At 38.5% G+C, this 15,558-nt stretch overlaps 1 protein-coding gene and 1 long non-coding RNA gene across 10 annotated transcripts in view; one reads left to right on the top strand and one right to left on the bottom strand.

Moving 5' to 3' along the window:
* LOC138061461 (uncharacterized) overlaps positions 1-13,057 on the top strand; it is a 28,552-nt gene extending 15,495 nt beyond the window's left edge. For both annotated transcript variants that reach the window (XR_011135229.1, XR_011135230.1), the window contains exon 4: positions 12,354-13,057. This is a non-coding gene — a long non-coding RNA (uncharacterized lncRNA). The remainder of the gene's footprint in view (positions 1-12,353) is intronic.
* BCAS1 (brain enriched myelin associated protein 1) overlaps positions 1-15,558 on the bottom strand; it is a 59,189-nt gene that overhangs the window by 12,117 nt on the left and 31,514 nt on the right. For 6 of the 8 annotated variants that reach the window (XM_009684015.2, XM_068911941.1, XM_009684013.2 and 3 more), the window contains 3 exons: positions 15,018-15,053; positions 14,444-14,653; positions 5,912-6,082 (listed from right to left, as the gene is read on the bottom strand). In XM_009684015.2, the coding sequence (XP_009682310.2) occupies positions 5,912-6,082; positions 14,444-14,653; positions 15,018-15,053 (417 nt within the window). The remainder of the gene's footprint in view (positions 1-5,911; positions 6,083-14,443; positions 14,654-15,017; positions 15,054-15,558) is intronic. The other 2 variants (XM_068911939.1, XM_068911938.1) reach the window with 2 other exon arrangements.

The raw sequence follows: 15,558 nt of genomic DNA on the forward strand, positions 1-15,558 counted from the left end.
ACGATGTTAAGAAAGTTTACACTATAAAAGCAACCACTTTGCTACCTTTTATTTTTTTAAAAAAGAACAGCTTTAGCCAACCTTTAATAATCGCTCTGAGTTTTCACCAGAAGAACACAGAAGAGTAAAGGCCTTGTGGTCCTTACCTAGACAAAGTTCCCTACTGCTTTCAGTGGCACTTTCACCTACTGACTGTAAGGATTTCGCTCAGGAGGAGCACTGCTAACTTCTTATTCTTGGCTTTGATCATTTGGAATTGCTGCTGCTGAGTTCCTGAAAGTGTTTTCTACTTTCCGTGGCCATATGGGTGGATCAGCATATCTTTAAATGGAGAAGGGTGGGGTCAGGCAATAGACTTGCTACATTTTTGTAACTAATGAAGGGAAATTAATGTAGGACAACATAAAATAATTATTCTTGAATCAGAAAGCTAATTGCATGTGAGGCAGGGGGCCAGCATAGCCATTGCAAAATAATTCCTACAACTGCAGGCACTTAATTTGGAAATAGCCTTTTTTGTTATTCCAGCATGATTTACTCAGTTTGGGAGTGTTTTCATTAATCCAGAAATTGGACATTTTATATGCAGAGGCCAGTGCTATTTCAGACCATCTCTGCTGCCAGTCAATTTATTGGGAAGACAAGGGTATAAACCTCAGTTTAAGCTTAGTATTTCTGATCATTCTAATTAAAGAATGCCATTTTATGTTTTTAATTTGCCCACAAAATATCTCAGAATAGAGATTCTGCAGATATAAGATTGGATAGATTTATCCAGCCTCACATCTCTGTTTATATTGTGTGGAGAAAAATAGGAACTTCCAGGTTCAGATCATCTGACCTATTCTAGATACTTACTTTTTTATCTTTAGAAGTGCTTACCTCTATTCGTTGTCTTTAAAGAAAGCCTTATGTGACTAGCTCAGATGTAGCCATTTCTGTTAAGACATCTGCGTTGGAGGGTTAGTTATATCCCACTCTGTATATAAGATAGCTATTTGATTTTGATTAGTGAAGCACGAGTGACATTTTCAAGTGGCAGCACAACATTTCGTATTCATGTATAAGGTGTGGCCTAGTTAGATAAAATAGCAACGATATTTCTTCATCTGTCATTGAATCACAGGGCTTTAAACAATACTTTGTCTCTTACCACAATTTCCCAATAGCTTTTGTAGCATACTAACATTTAGTTAACCCTCTCCTATTTCAGCCTCAGCGATGACATTTGTGACCCTTGCAGTTGCAAGCAATTCATACCAATTAAGAATGGACATCTGCATTTAGCAAGTCAGCAGGCAGCCTGCGACATAACCTTATTTCTAGCAACGGTTATCCTTACATCAACAGCATTAATTATGGTGCTATGGATCTAAATGTCTAATTGCTGTGGGCCTGTGCTGGTACTGTCTGAGCAGAATATGTCACTTTTCCTTCCCTAAGCTTAGATGTTTCTTTCTCTGTGGTGATCTGATGATTTAAAGATTCCTTTCAGTATGAAGATCCCTAAATAGATCAAGGAACTCAACGCAGAAGCTGAACAGCAGATAGTTTTCTGATCGTACTTTCTGTTCTGGAGAATAATCAAGGATAGGAGGAAGACCAGTGTTGGAGTACTCCTTCTGTAGAAGGAGTGTTTTGTAGGAGGAAAAGTATTTCTGTCATTCTTTAAGTCTACTTAAGGTAGATTAAGGTAGACTCAGACTTTGTAGTTTTTAGTTACAACCAGCATGAACAAACCTCTTTTCTCTGAAGCTTCACTGGGAACATGGAACAATTCCAACTTTGGTAATAATACTGTGGAGTACTGATGACAACGCATGTAGTGCTGGGCATTTCCCACCAGGCACACAAGCAATAATAGCTTCTTTCAGTTCCTTTCTAGAGGAGAGGGCTCTATGGGTTATGTAATAATCAGGGACTTTCCATCTTGTTTAACAATCAAAAATTAAGCATACAAATCTTCATCAAATTGCCTAAAGTCTAACGTTCTTCCCTTTTTTTTTTTTTTTTTTGAATTGATAACTTAAATATACCCCCGATCCCCAAAGCATACAAGGTACATGGAGAATAACTGACTTGCCTATTTGGGACTCACAATAGTCTGTGGAGTAGATTTAAACTTAATTTTCTGAATCCCAGCCTTGACTTCTAAGAAGGTAACTGGCCTTTTCTTAGGCATCTCAGTTGTAACATAACTGTGGATTTTCTCAATATGAACAAATATGACAATCCTTATTCTCTGCTTTTAAAAATCATACTAAAACAGTGTGTAGCACAGAGCACCAGTGTGCTATGCACTGCATAAAAAGTGTTTCCTTCATTAGCTTTCTAATTTGCTTGCCTTCTTTTTCCTTGTATATCTGCTTATTCTGTTATATGAAGATATAAAGGGACACATTTAGTCTCCTGACTTAAGGAGCTAGTCTGATATCAAAGGATATATAAAGTGCAAATGTCTCCTATCTTTGCAGGAATTTATAAAGAAAGAAACCTTTAGATCATCTTCTGCAGGCAGAAGAGAAATCCAATAGATGAGTATGTTAATTTAAAATTAAGTCAATCTCTTTCAGCAACGAGAGCAATAGTCAATCTGTTGCTAGATTGGAGACTGAACAACAAAATAAATCACCCAACAGGAGCTTGAGTTTTATTGAGAAAGTCCTGCCACATTCTATCCCATCAACAAGCACAGTTGTTTCAGAAAACTTAAACGCTTGTGCTTGTTAAGATCCTATCTTACACAAATTCATCACTTGTTCCATCTGCAACAAGCCAGGGGGTGCCAGATGAATCAGTGACCTGCATCACATGGATGGCACATTTTGTACAGGCTCTACTCTCTCTTCCAGGCATTTCCCACACCCCTAGAACCTTCCTGGCACAGCGTCACCCATGTAAGATGAAATATCAGAAGGCACATTTAGGTACTGATTAAGGTTTGTTCAGTTTTGCAACTGAAAGACACGTTGAAGAGATGCAAACATTAACTTATCATTTTAATCCCTGGTGCTTCAGGTAATAGGGACTAAGAATTGAGATCTCACACGCATGCAGAAAGTGTAAGGGAATGGTCAAGAGTCAGGCGGGATCTTGCTGTGTTCCTCCAGATCTATGTTCATGCTGTAGTCAGAGGTGCAGTGTAAAGTCTCATATGTTTGAGTTAGCATTAGGTTAACCAGCATTAGTATGTATAGCAGACTAATGACATTAGCATGAAGATTGTGGAAGCTGCAAATGGCAGCCCATGAAAAAGTACAAGATGAGTTTGCTTTGAGCTTCATGGTGCCAGAATTACACAGCTACTGGGATGTGAGCTGGTTATTTAAAAGCTGGCTCAGGAATGCCTCCAGTTTATGGCTATTACTGTAGGGTTGCCAGACCTCAAGAGAAAAGTACAGTGGAAATAGATCATTTCTGAGCGGAAATTATACCTTCCAGTACAGTCTGACAATATAGCTATTCTGGGCAAAGAGGGCCCTGTTAAACCTCTCTTTACAGTACTCATCCTAGCTGTTGTCCTCACAGTGCTGGAACTTTTCCCTGTTTTCTCTATGTAATCTCTTGTGAGGAAATCAAGACTTTATGAAGGGAGATGAAGGTGTAAACGGGGAAGCCAGCAAACATTTTGGAGTCCTAAACATTTTATTCATTGTCAGCATGTGTAATAGTTCAAAAGCTTTACGGAGGCTAATTGTTTAGCAGTAGTTAAAAATCCTTCTGTCTGCCTCAGGAATCAGAAATAGCAATTCTAAGCAAGATGGGTGACCAGTCAGACAGCACGTACAGCTGTATGACAGCTACCTAGCTAGGATTCTATGCAACAGGAAGGCATCTATCTGATAATCCAAAAGTTATGCACTGGAAACTACTTGGGACATGCTTCAAGGACAAGAAATATACTAAAATAATCAGGATCTATTTGGAATTGATAGTCAAAAGTAGAGTCAATCTACACTATAGGATTCATAAAGCTGCAAGACTAGTTACACAGTTAATACAGTTCTATTCTCCATATGGGTGGATGTTTGTCTACATTCTAGTTCTGTCTTTCTAGGCCAAATCTGGACTAACCTTCTGCTCTGATTAGAAGAGTTTTACAGCTACTGCTTTTTAACACAGCTCTCTGTTTTTTTCCATGATGACTAAGATGGGTGTGGAACACAGCTTTATTTTTAATCAGTGCTTTTTTTGGGGGGGGGGGGGTAGAGTGACATGATTTGAGGTCATGGTTGCCTCAAACTTTAGTATTTAATACATATTACTCCTGATTCACCTTCTGCATTCCTAACATGTCTAGGTGAGAAACCTCTATGCAGGATGGCCACATGACCCCTTGAAAAAACATAGATTTAGGAATAAGGTTGAGATTTTTCAAATATACTGATTTCACTAAGTGTCCTTTGGAGTTAAATGCAAACAGGGTGCATGATTGCTTGGCTGATCTTAAAAATTTTAGCTTAGATCCTCAAATACACCAGAGTAGCTATGTGATAAAGTCACTTTGAAGAAGAAAAAAAAAAAAAGGTAAATGCACCCATCATGCATTGTGCTGAGGCTGCCAAAAAACCTAAAAGAGTAAAAGCCACAGTATAATATTCTGGAAGAAGAAAATAAAAAAATCAGGATTTAGGGGAGCACCTGTACGTTCCAGGGTCTGACTCATGAATTTAACCTTTGACAACGTGAATGGTCTCAGCTGTGTATGCATGTGGCTGAGTATACAAACAACTTGGGCTGCTTATTACAGTGTTAGAAAATTTTTTTTCTCACATTTTGATGTGTAAGCTACTCTGACTCCCACACCATGTAGCTGCCAAAAATTAAAATGACATTAATGAAAAAGTCTTTTTCATACCCCTTTGTAAACCTGCCAAAATAGATAAATTGCCATATAAATCCTGTTACCGTTTTAATCAGAGAAGTTTTAGTCCTAGGCTTGGATTATTTCCTTTCTCGACTGCTTTTCTAGACGCTTTTGAAGAAGTTATGGTAGATGCAGAATACTGTCAAACTGTCTTTTGTACACAAATTCACCAGGACAGTAGATCATACGTTTAACCACAACAAGATGCCAGCCACATTATCACCTCAACCACTGTGTTTCAATGGTTTTCTTTTTCTTCCCTCCAGCTTTCTTTTGGGGAGGATTAGATTCTGTTTTGTGTCTTTCTTTTGTTAGCTACCTTAGAACATCTTTGAAGCAGCAGTTATATCGTATTATGTGCCAGTTTAGTTAACCTAGCGTAAGTGGCCAAAGAGGGCTTCACTACTAAAAATGTGGCTGCCTGAAGTAAGCACAGGATTTACAATGGTACGGGGATGTTTGGTACTACCATGGCTAATAGTAGGTGCCTTCATCTAGGAGCAGGCTCCCCAAGCCTCACATCACCTCCTGGAAACAGTTTGTGAAAGCAAAAGGCGTGAGATTTCCAAGGTGGAAATCAGGAATGCTAGATAGATGAAGACCTCCATGAATTGCCCCACACCGCCTTGACTGCAAAAAGGGGCCAGGGCTCGCTGAAGTTAGTTACAAGACTCGGGCTGGTGCTGGGAGCTGTGGCAGCACCATGAATGTTCCCGGCAGAGCCACGAGAGGGAGATAGAGAACACGAAATGAGCAGCGGGGGACTTGCAGCGCCTCACACACCCCGCACTGAGGACTTGCTTTCTTCAGCAACGCTACCTACCCACTGGGAGAAAGGGAGAAGGGGGTCTTTTCAGAGTGGTGCAAGGTCAAATACAGGCATACGCTTCTGGGAATGGGCTATGTGATTTGGAAGCGTAGCTTCACTCCTGTACTCATATAGATATATTTCTTTATTTTGAAAGATGTTCAAAAGTTGCCACCCCCAAACTTGCAATGAGCTTATCACTCTAAAAATCTTGAAATTCACAATGCCCTGCTTACCAGTTTAAAAAACTTCCTCAGGTTTGCTTTGGGGGTTTTAATTTCTTCTCTTCTAGGTTTCACTTCTGCAGCTTCTGGGCTTTTACTCTCATCTTTATCAGGAGCCACTGCTTCTAAAGACGTGTCTGCTTTTTCATTGCTTACAACCACCTCTGCTTCATCCGATGGGTTCTGGTGTTATTTTTGGCAAATATTAAGAGTGCAGAAAAAACATTCAGACTTAATCAGTGAGGTTTTGCTTTTTTTAAAAGAAGTTACAATCACAGTGTGTCAGAAATGCAGTGAGTTGGTACAAAAGGAATGAACATAGTGTGACAGCATTCTCTCAAGATTGCACTGTATCTATTCAGGTTCTTAAGGAACTCAATTCATCACAATTCAAGAAAATATGTAACAAGTATAAACCAGTAGTTTTGTAAACACTTGTTTAAATTAAAGAAATAGGCTTTCTTGGATTGTGGCACCAGTTCCCAAACACTATCATTTCTCTTTTGTTACAGTTTAAAGCAAAATTTAAATGAAATTATCATAACTTACACTGGTGTGAGCGAAGAGGAGATGACGCTTAGGTAAAACTAGTAAAATGAGAGAAAGATCATGCCTAGGAGTTTGCACATAAAAGCAGGAAAAGTATTAAATAATTAAAAAGAAAAAGTACATACAACACTGTAGACATTATTAATTGTTAAAACTCTGTTTAGCACCTTTCTTAAAGAGTGAAATATGGAAGCAAAACATCACAGGCACAGTGTTCTCAGGCTGTCCCGTCAGCAGTGCTAGCTTCCTCTTCCAGTTGCAAAGATATAAATGACTTCTTGAGGCACAGGGTAGTTAAGTAGCTCATCTGTTAGCTCACCTAATCTCATGGGTCACAGAGACTCTTGGATAGTCCTGACCCCCATATGAGTTCAAGAAAACCTACTGAGAACTCAGCAACTTTGTCTTTATAGAAAGATTTTGTGTCCCACTGAGCTCCTGTGTATTACTGAAAAATTCCTTCTGTTAGAATAGTACTTTCCAGCCAGAGGCATGCAGCTTATAAACACCTCTGAAATATGGATCTTCATAAGATTTATTTATTAATCTCCTGCATACCTCCATTGCACAGCCTTCTTAAGTCTATCCTGGGAGTGCTCAAAGTATTTAAGTGAACAACAGAAACTGTGCAGTGCAGAATACATGAGCAGGGGGCACATATCTGCTCTGGTAGGCTTAGTGGCACAGCTAGGCAGGAAGCTGAACATACATTTTTTTCACTAACTCTTCTGTCTTTTATAAATGCCCTCGCAAATAACGCTTTCTTCCTTGCCTTCAGGAATCCCTAATTAATTCCCATCCTGCTGTAATTATATAGAGAAGCATCTTCCGTTCTTCTCTAAAGAACAAGCTATTGTCATGCTAATAACCAAGCAATTTGACCTGAAGCAAGCCCTTTTTCATTTTGTAGCCTAGCGCAGAAAGGTGCAGTACATTATAAAAGCAGGATAAATTACACTCTCAGCCTTCAATAGTGAATCAAATGGAAGCAGTTACCCTAGGTATTGGCATTTCAGAAACAGACTCCTTAAATATATAGCACAGTAACAACTTAAATATATACTATGGTTACTATAGAATTGAACTGTTGTAAATACATCTCACAATATTTATACTTCACAAGCTTTACATGTACTTATAGGAACTCACTTCTGATGCATTCATGATTTTACCAAAATTAATTTTACCCGCATGAAGAACAGGGGAACATTTTATAGCGTGAGACTAAAGATTCACTGTAGCCCCATATCCTGACACTGAGAGTGGCCAAAAACATTTGCCTCCAACAGTGCAAGCTTGCAGTAATACTGCCTTCATACACTTTTCCATTCATCTTCAACTCAGTGATTCCTATGTAGTATCTTTGGTTTAATAGCCCTTGATGGATTTTTCCTACAGAAATTTAGCTAAACACTTCCTGAGGTAATGTAAACTTCTGACATCCAGCAGCAGCCCATGGCAATGAATTCCGCAGCTAAAGTATGCATTATTTGAAAAGTACTTTCTGTTTGTCATCAGATAATTTCATTTGATACTCTCTACTGCTTGGATTTTGGGAAACAATGACGGATCTTTCCTGTTCACCTTTTTGTGCAACAGTAGTCACTCTGTATGCCTCCATCATCTTCCTTTCCAGCAACTCTTTTCTGGGCCAGCAACCCTTAATTTATATAGTTGTTGTTCATACAGCTGTTCAATGCTTCGATGTATTTTTTCTCTCATTGTTATACCTTTTTTTTTCTACTATATTCTTGCTGAGTTGGGGGGTCCAGGGCTGCACGCCACATGTAAGATAGGGCTCACCATGGACTTTTACAGCAGCATGAGAGATTCCATTTTGTTCTTTACTCCTTTTTTTTTGTGGATGAAATGAACAGGGATTTTGGGGGGAAAGAAAAATGATGAGAAAATAAATATTCCTTGCCCCCTGCTGCCCGAGATGACTGTGGCACAGCCCCCTACCCCATGGAGCTGTAAATTTAATTTATATTTATGAACATTTCTGAGATAATCAATCTATAATAATTGTAATCTATATTTCTGCCTCATTCACACATATATATATAATCAGTTCAGCATCTATTTGCTTGAAGGAAGTGATTCATTGCATGAGTTGGAACAGTGGCTCGATAAAGCAGCAGCCTAGCTTCTGGGAGCTCATCATTCAGACATTACAGTTTGGGATCATATTACTGCTACGCTGTTACAGCTGCAACCCAAATGAATTTTGTCTCTCCAACTATGTCTATGCAATGGTTTTAGTGTCACTAGTCATAACAAATGCATCCTGGGGAGAAATGCCAAATACTAAAGTGCATCTATTTAAAAAAGAAAAGAGCAAACTGATAGTTACCACTATTAAGTATCACTATGAGCAACTCACTTGTTTAGAATAGTCAGTGACCTTTTTTTACATATTTCTTGCTGGATTCCATAGAAAGCTTGACTCATATATCCGTAGAAAGTTAAAGTCATGTTTTCGAGTACTTAATTTTGCCAATTTTTTGAAATGTAAATATCCAGTGCACTCATTTTCATTTTGTGCTCTGCTAGACATATGGAAGTTGTTGCAGAAGCTGCAGGTTATCTTGTTTGAGGTCATAGACTTTGTATTAAGAATCACATTTTTTGGTAATTCTCTTACAATTACCCATAGGAATTATTGTTATATACACACATATCTCTCTAAGACTGAATTATCTGACTCTGCAGATTTTTTTCTGAGGTCACAAAATTCATAAAAGATGTTCTGGAGCTCTCATCCAGCCTCCTGCTCAAAGGAATTACATCAGGTTGCTCAGGAACTTGTCAAGTTGAACTTTGAATATCTCCAAATTTGGAGGTTCTACAACTTTCATGTAATCAAAACAGGATATTCAGACATGCTGGGACAAAATGAAACTCTAAGACACCACAAAATCCTCTGAAATAAGACTGACTGACGTGGCAGATTTGTGGAGACTAATGGCACATGGTGGTATATTGCATACTTCAGAGGTACAGAGAAAAGCTGTGTATATTCTTTCAAAAGTAGGGAAAACCCTTTCCAAATAAGTGTGTTTTCTGACATATTTTTAAAGAACAGAGGTTTCCATTTTTGTTCCTGCTCCACTTAGGAAACTAGAAGAAAGATTTCCTTTTATGTATTCCAGAGATACTGAAAGATGATTTTGGGAGGAATTGGAAGTTTAATAGGAAAAGTCTGACAAAGATAAATGCTCAATAAACTTTGAATGATGTTACAACTACCCTAAACTCTTCTGTGGAGAAACAGGATAAGTTTCCTCTGTACATCACCTGGGACAAAAACAGAGTTTGTATTAAGTTTCATGACTAGTTTTATGTGGAGGAAACTCCAATTTGTTTATAATAATAATTTACAAACAGGCAGCTCTATCAACTTCATGCTCAACATACATGTTCTCATGTCTGTAAGTTATATCCCTATACCTATAAATTGCATAGGTCCAAATTCTGTCTCCAGTTTACTTAGACACAAATTGTAATAAAATCTATGCAAGTCAGCAAGCTATTCCTATTATGCACCAAAGAGATAGAACTGCTGTTTCTTTAAACCTTTTTTTTTTTTTTTAAAGAGGAAAAATGCACTCTTTGCCAAGCTTGGAATTCTATTTTAAGAAACATTTGTTTGAAGAAGTAAGATGAGCTACATCCTCTGTTATTCCTATTACAGAACTACCATCATTTTTTCTCTTTTCAAAATAATTTTTTGTATATCTTCCCTAGTTTTGTTTTATAGGAGTATTTTCCTAGGCTCTTTATTTCACTTTGTTTGGAAAGTGTTCTTCCACCTCTTAAAGGATAGCATCCCTGATTTTCTTTCAGTAGTAAACTTATTTAAAACAGTTACAGTGCAAAGTTACTGCCCGCCCTTTGAGTCCTCATTCTGGTTCCTACAAGCCCTCCTGTTGTCTTCAGGAACTACTACTACCTCACTTGCTTGTCTTAAGTTTCTGACCATTCAAATCGTTGCCTTATGAGAATGTAACTTATTTTGTGACCTGGAGAACTTTGGCATGAGTATTCCTTTTGCTTTCTGCATCTTTCCTCAGAATTAAGGTAAACACTGTACCCCGCTTGGTCTTATGCTGCAGTCCGAGTTTGGCACTATCCACTGTTCATCTGACTCAATATACAGTTCTTTTGTTTTTTTCCAGGTCATAACTTCTTTATGAAGCAGCTTTTCTTTTATCTGAATAGATGAGAGACGACCTTTTGCTAAAAAAATTTACACTTAAAAGGACAGTCATGCTTGAGATCTGTTCCTGCATCTCATAAACTCACAGTAGGAAGCAGGGAGGGTTAGTTGGGGGAGGGTGGGCTTTAACCCACCTTCATGCTCTCCTGGTATGAGATGGTTGTCAGTGCAATCAAGATAGAGGTTGCTGCAGTTGCAGCAGATCACCTCCCTGCTTTACCCAGCAATGCTCCCAGGGACCTCCCCTGTGGTATGCAAAGCTGTCTGTTCTGAGCATCCCATCACCTGCAGCTGCTGACAAATGATGCCACTCAGCAGATCTTGAGCAATCACAATTCAGAGACTATTAACCAGTAGGTATTGATTACATTAAAAAGGCACTAATCTGTAAACTGAATTGGAACATGGTTCTGACTCACAGGTCCTATCAGCCTTAGTCACTGGGTTGAAGAAGCTAAGGCCCCCTCCCTGCTGCAAGAATGGCAGGTACACCAGCAATCAGGGTTGAAATCAGACAGTTTGTAAACTGGCCCTCAACAGCCCCCTGCTTACCATCTTCCTCACTCCCTGCACCAGGATGAATTCTCTTTGAAGTTTCTTCAGCCGTTTACCCAGCAAAAAATGGCCAGAATCCCTTCCCTCCTGCCTTTCAAGTGGTATATTCTAGCATGGAAGCCGGTGAACTACTTCAGGAACTAGATAAGTCCTGGGCAATTTTAACATTTATCTTGCATGCTCCACCCAAATATTTGTCTTTTCTTTCCTACGGCAGAGTATGGTTGCAGGCTCAGCAATAAAAGGTGTTATTCTGCTTCTTTTAGCAGCTAGCCAGATTGCTATGTGCATAAATTCTCCTTCCTCAGGAAAACGTGTGTAATTTTGCTGTTTGTATGGCAACAGAATTGCAACAGCTTAAAATTCTATTTTTTTCAAATATATCCACTTTTAAAAATCAGTCACAGGGGAGTGTAAATGATACTCCCTAAATCACTTTCCTCCATCATTTATTTGCATGCTTTGATCAGATATAGATGATGTGTCATGTTTCTCTGCTGTGATCACATACGTACAAGGTCTTTGAACCAGGTTTCCAATACAAATGCATTAAATTGCTAACTGTAATATTCTGTTACCATTCTTTATTACTTGCTACAAAATGCTAGTATGACAGATATTTGCGTAACACTTATGAAAGTTCTTGTGCAGACTGATCAGGAAATGGGACAAATACAGTTGAAGTGATTTTCATCTGAGGAGTTGAATAAGAATTCTTTTTTTTTTCTTTTATATATTCATCTGTAGTCAAAGCAGCTGCATTAACTGCAATGTGTTGACAGGCACGTCATTAGCTGTACTTTGAAGTGAAACCTTGTCAGAAGATAGATATTTGAGAGGCTGCTTGAAAGGGGAGAAATTAGATCTGAATCCTGGATGTATTGAGGGTTATGGTTGCTATTTGTTTGTTCAAAAGAGAAACTAAACGTTAATGTGAATTATACACCTGTTTGGAACAGTTGCTATCTTTGACTCTCTAACCTAGCAAAAGAAGAGTACATTAAGGGTACCAGAATGTAAGATAAAATCATTACAGAAAAAGAAGGAAAGAAAGAACCCTCAACCCAACGTGAGTCTGAGTCTACCCTGTAGTCTAAGGACTTTTTTTTACATTTATTCTCATTTTTATAGCCTCAAGCTGACTGGGTCAGCAAGGTCTCTGAAAGGAAATACAATATTCTTCTCTGTCAAGAAAATCCAGTAAAGTAACATCAATCTTTTATGGGCAAGAATTCCAGCACTTGAGCAGGTAGCTTCCTTGTTTTTAAATACTTAAAATTCAATTCTCTGCTGCAGAAATTTACTCCAGAAATCTCATAACATTTTGTCTCAGAACACTTCCAGATCCAAGAAGTTCAAACTAAGCAGAAATGGGCTCATATTACAAGTTTAAAGTCAGACTTCATGTGCTCATGTAGTTTAGTGTATTTGGGTACAATGATTTAACTAACCCTCAGTATTTTCAGTGGCAACCAAACTCTACACTGAGTTTCAGAGAGTTCTCTACAACACTTCCCATCCACTGAGGTAGAATAAATTAAACTTAGCGTTAGAACAAACAGCAGAGAAGTACAAGACAGAGTTTTGGTAAAAGGTTCATACCCTGAGATATTTAAGATCCTAGGACTTCAGTGAAGATTGTTGTAAGGTAAAAAGACATAGGGTAGTAAGCTAGACCTAGTTTAGCTGTAAAATGATATATGGGGAGACGGTATTCACTGCGGGCAGAATTTACATTTTACAGAGCAGTGAAATAGCTGTATGTTACATTTGTTTGGTTTAATCTTTCAAAATAACATTTTGAAATCTTACAAGAACCTTACCAGATTCATGACATTTTTTACCTCCCATTACTGCACAGGAGTGATTTTCACTATTTTTATGCAAGAAAATTTATTTTCCCTTCTTCCATGCTTTTTCTTTTTCACTTACTTCGTTATGAAAATATCGAAGCTCAGACCAGACTCATGACTCTCAGTTTTACACCAAGAATATGTATGCCTGTTTGCCAGAAGGACTTATTTTTTTTCTTCCGTATTTTGTCCTGATGCTCAGCATACATTCTGCTTCCCATCTCAGTTTTCAAATGAGCCAGATTATTCAGACACTGGAAAAGGTTTCCGGAGCAATGGTAACTATATGAAAAATCGCCCTCTACACCTTCTTTCCAGGTTTCCTGTCATTATAAATACCTGATTCAACCAGTTCCACAGGAAATTAAGTTCCAAGTAACAAGTATTTCAAGCGTAGATGTGAAACGAAGCCAACAAATTATGTTTGTTTACTTTATAAACATCTACACACTTCAGTTTTTTAGAGCATATAGCACACTCAAGCTGTATCTCTGTATCTCTCTACTCAGCAGACCAAATACAGCTAAAGAAGCTCAAAGGCTAGGCCTCAGTCAGCATCTGCTTATTTGGAAGCATTTCATTTCTGGGATTTGAACTTGAGCAGAAGCCCAGGAAAGCAGTGACTCAAAATACAGTGATTCAGTAAAGTTTAATACAGCTCTTCTTTTAAACAAAATGAGAAAAGAACAAGCCTTCAGCTTCTAAACCACAAAAAATTGTGGAAAGAGGAAGCATATTTTCAAAATTACTCCTCATTTAAAATAAATCATTGTTTAACCTGAAGAAAAAAATGTGTCTTCCCAAGCAATCAATCTCAATTCCCAAACTGGAAGGTTGATCTGCTCTTATTTGAAACATTTTTTTACTGAATAAAGATAGACACACCAAAATGCAGGTTTTCAGACATGTAGAACTAAATCAAGGAGTTCTGTATGTCTCATATATAGCTCCATAGGAGCCACTATATGGAGCTATATTTCTATTAAGGATATAATTTGGTAAAGAATAAAACAATCTCTGTGGGATTTTTAACAAATACGTTGAACTGACCAGATATTAATACTCCTTCTTCCATAATATCATTTTAAAATACTACAGACAGCTTTAAAAAACTATGGTTGTATAGGACTTTTTCAGAGGAGTCAAACTGCCATTGTTAGCCACATATATATGTGGCTGCCCAAACCTCATGTACACATTAGTAACGGCATGCATGTATCATTCATGCCTCTCAGGCATTTAACACTCTGGCTGTTCTTGGCTTTCCAGATTTGACTGCTTTCTTATGAGTGCATCCTCTAGCAGTAGCTGTAAGCTCCGTGTGAAAAGGGAACTGTGGAGCAGGTCAGCTCTGAAGTGCAGACATACCTTTTTCCGAAAGAGTTTGCTGAGAGGCGTGGGAGCAGATGATGCTTTCTCCTTGGTCAGCTCTTTGGGTGCTTCAGTAGCTGCTGCTGCTGCCTGTGGCTGCGCTGCAGGTTCAGAGGCTTTTGTGTTGTGCTTAGTTGTTTGAGGCTCTTGAGAGGATGGAGTGTTTTTTTCTGATTTTACAGAGGTCACAGGCTGCTGTTCAGTGCTCTAGAAACAAACACATAAGCAATTACAGCACTATCAGAAATATGTAAGTGACAAGAAAAATCAGGGCACATTCAGGCATCATCTGGAACAACAGGAAAGTTCACACTGGACTGCCACTGCATGAGACATGCAAAGCGATAAGGTGGATTTAACCACGTGCCTCTTACAAGTTGCATTGCCCCGTCCTTTCGGATGAAGTAACGTCTTGAAGAGAGGAATCAAATTGAATAGCAACCCATCCTTCACAATAGAGATGATTAATAGATAATGAAATTAAAACTGTCTTTCAGACTGAGAAGAACGCTCAGAGTGATTACACTTTGACTGCATTAGTCACGCAGATAACTCAAATCATTGTACTCACTTTGGTATTAGTAGTCTGTTGGGCCTCTTTCGCAGCCTGGAGGGAAACAAAACAAAGACAAGTCCATCTCCGACAATGCTAGCCCTCATAGTTGAGCAGTTCAGGAATTGTCTGCATCACAGATTATTTTATTTTTAGGGGACATTTGTGGAAGTCCTGGCTCCTGCAACCATGGAAACTGATCTTTTAACAGAAGCGAGGCTGCCTTTTACCTGACCTAAAGGGACTGTCAGCTTGCGTCCTTCTACCTGTGTAGATACTTGGAGCCTTGTGCTGAATTGCTTTGTACTCACTCTGGTATGCTTACAGTTATCAACCTATTCTTTGATAACATACACACTGTATATTCATATATAGAAACATATGTACTACATAGGCATTTCCAATTTCCACAAGTAAAGACATTACACAGGGTTTTAAGACAGTGGCAGAAATTTCTCTGAGCTGGATCTGCACGTGCAGCATTTAGTACGTGCATACAAGTCTGAGCCAGTTCTTTTCCACTGAGAGAATTGTATTCCAGTCAGGGACACGCTAAAGT

Source organism: Struthio camelus, chromosome 18, assembly GCF_040807025.1.
Source record: "Struthio camelus isolate bStrCam1 chromosome 18, bStrCam1.hap1, whole genome shotgun sequence".
Classification (NCBI taxonomy): domain Eukaryota; kingdom Metazoa; phylum Chordata; class Aves; order Struthioniformes; family Struthionidae; genus Struthio; species Struthio camelus.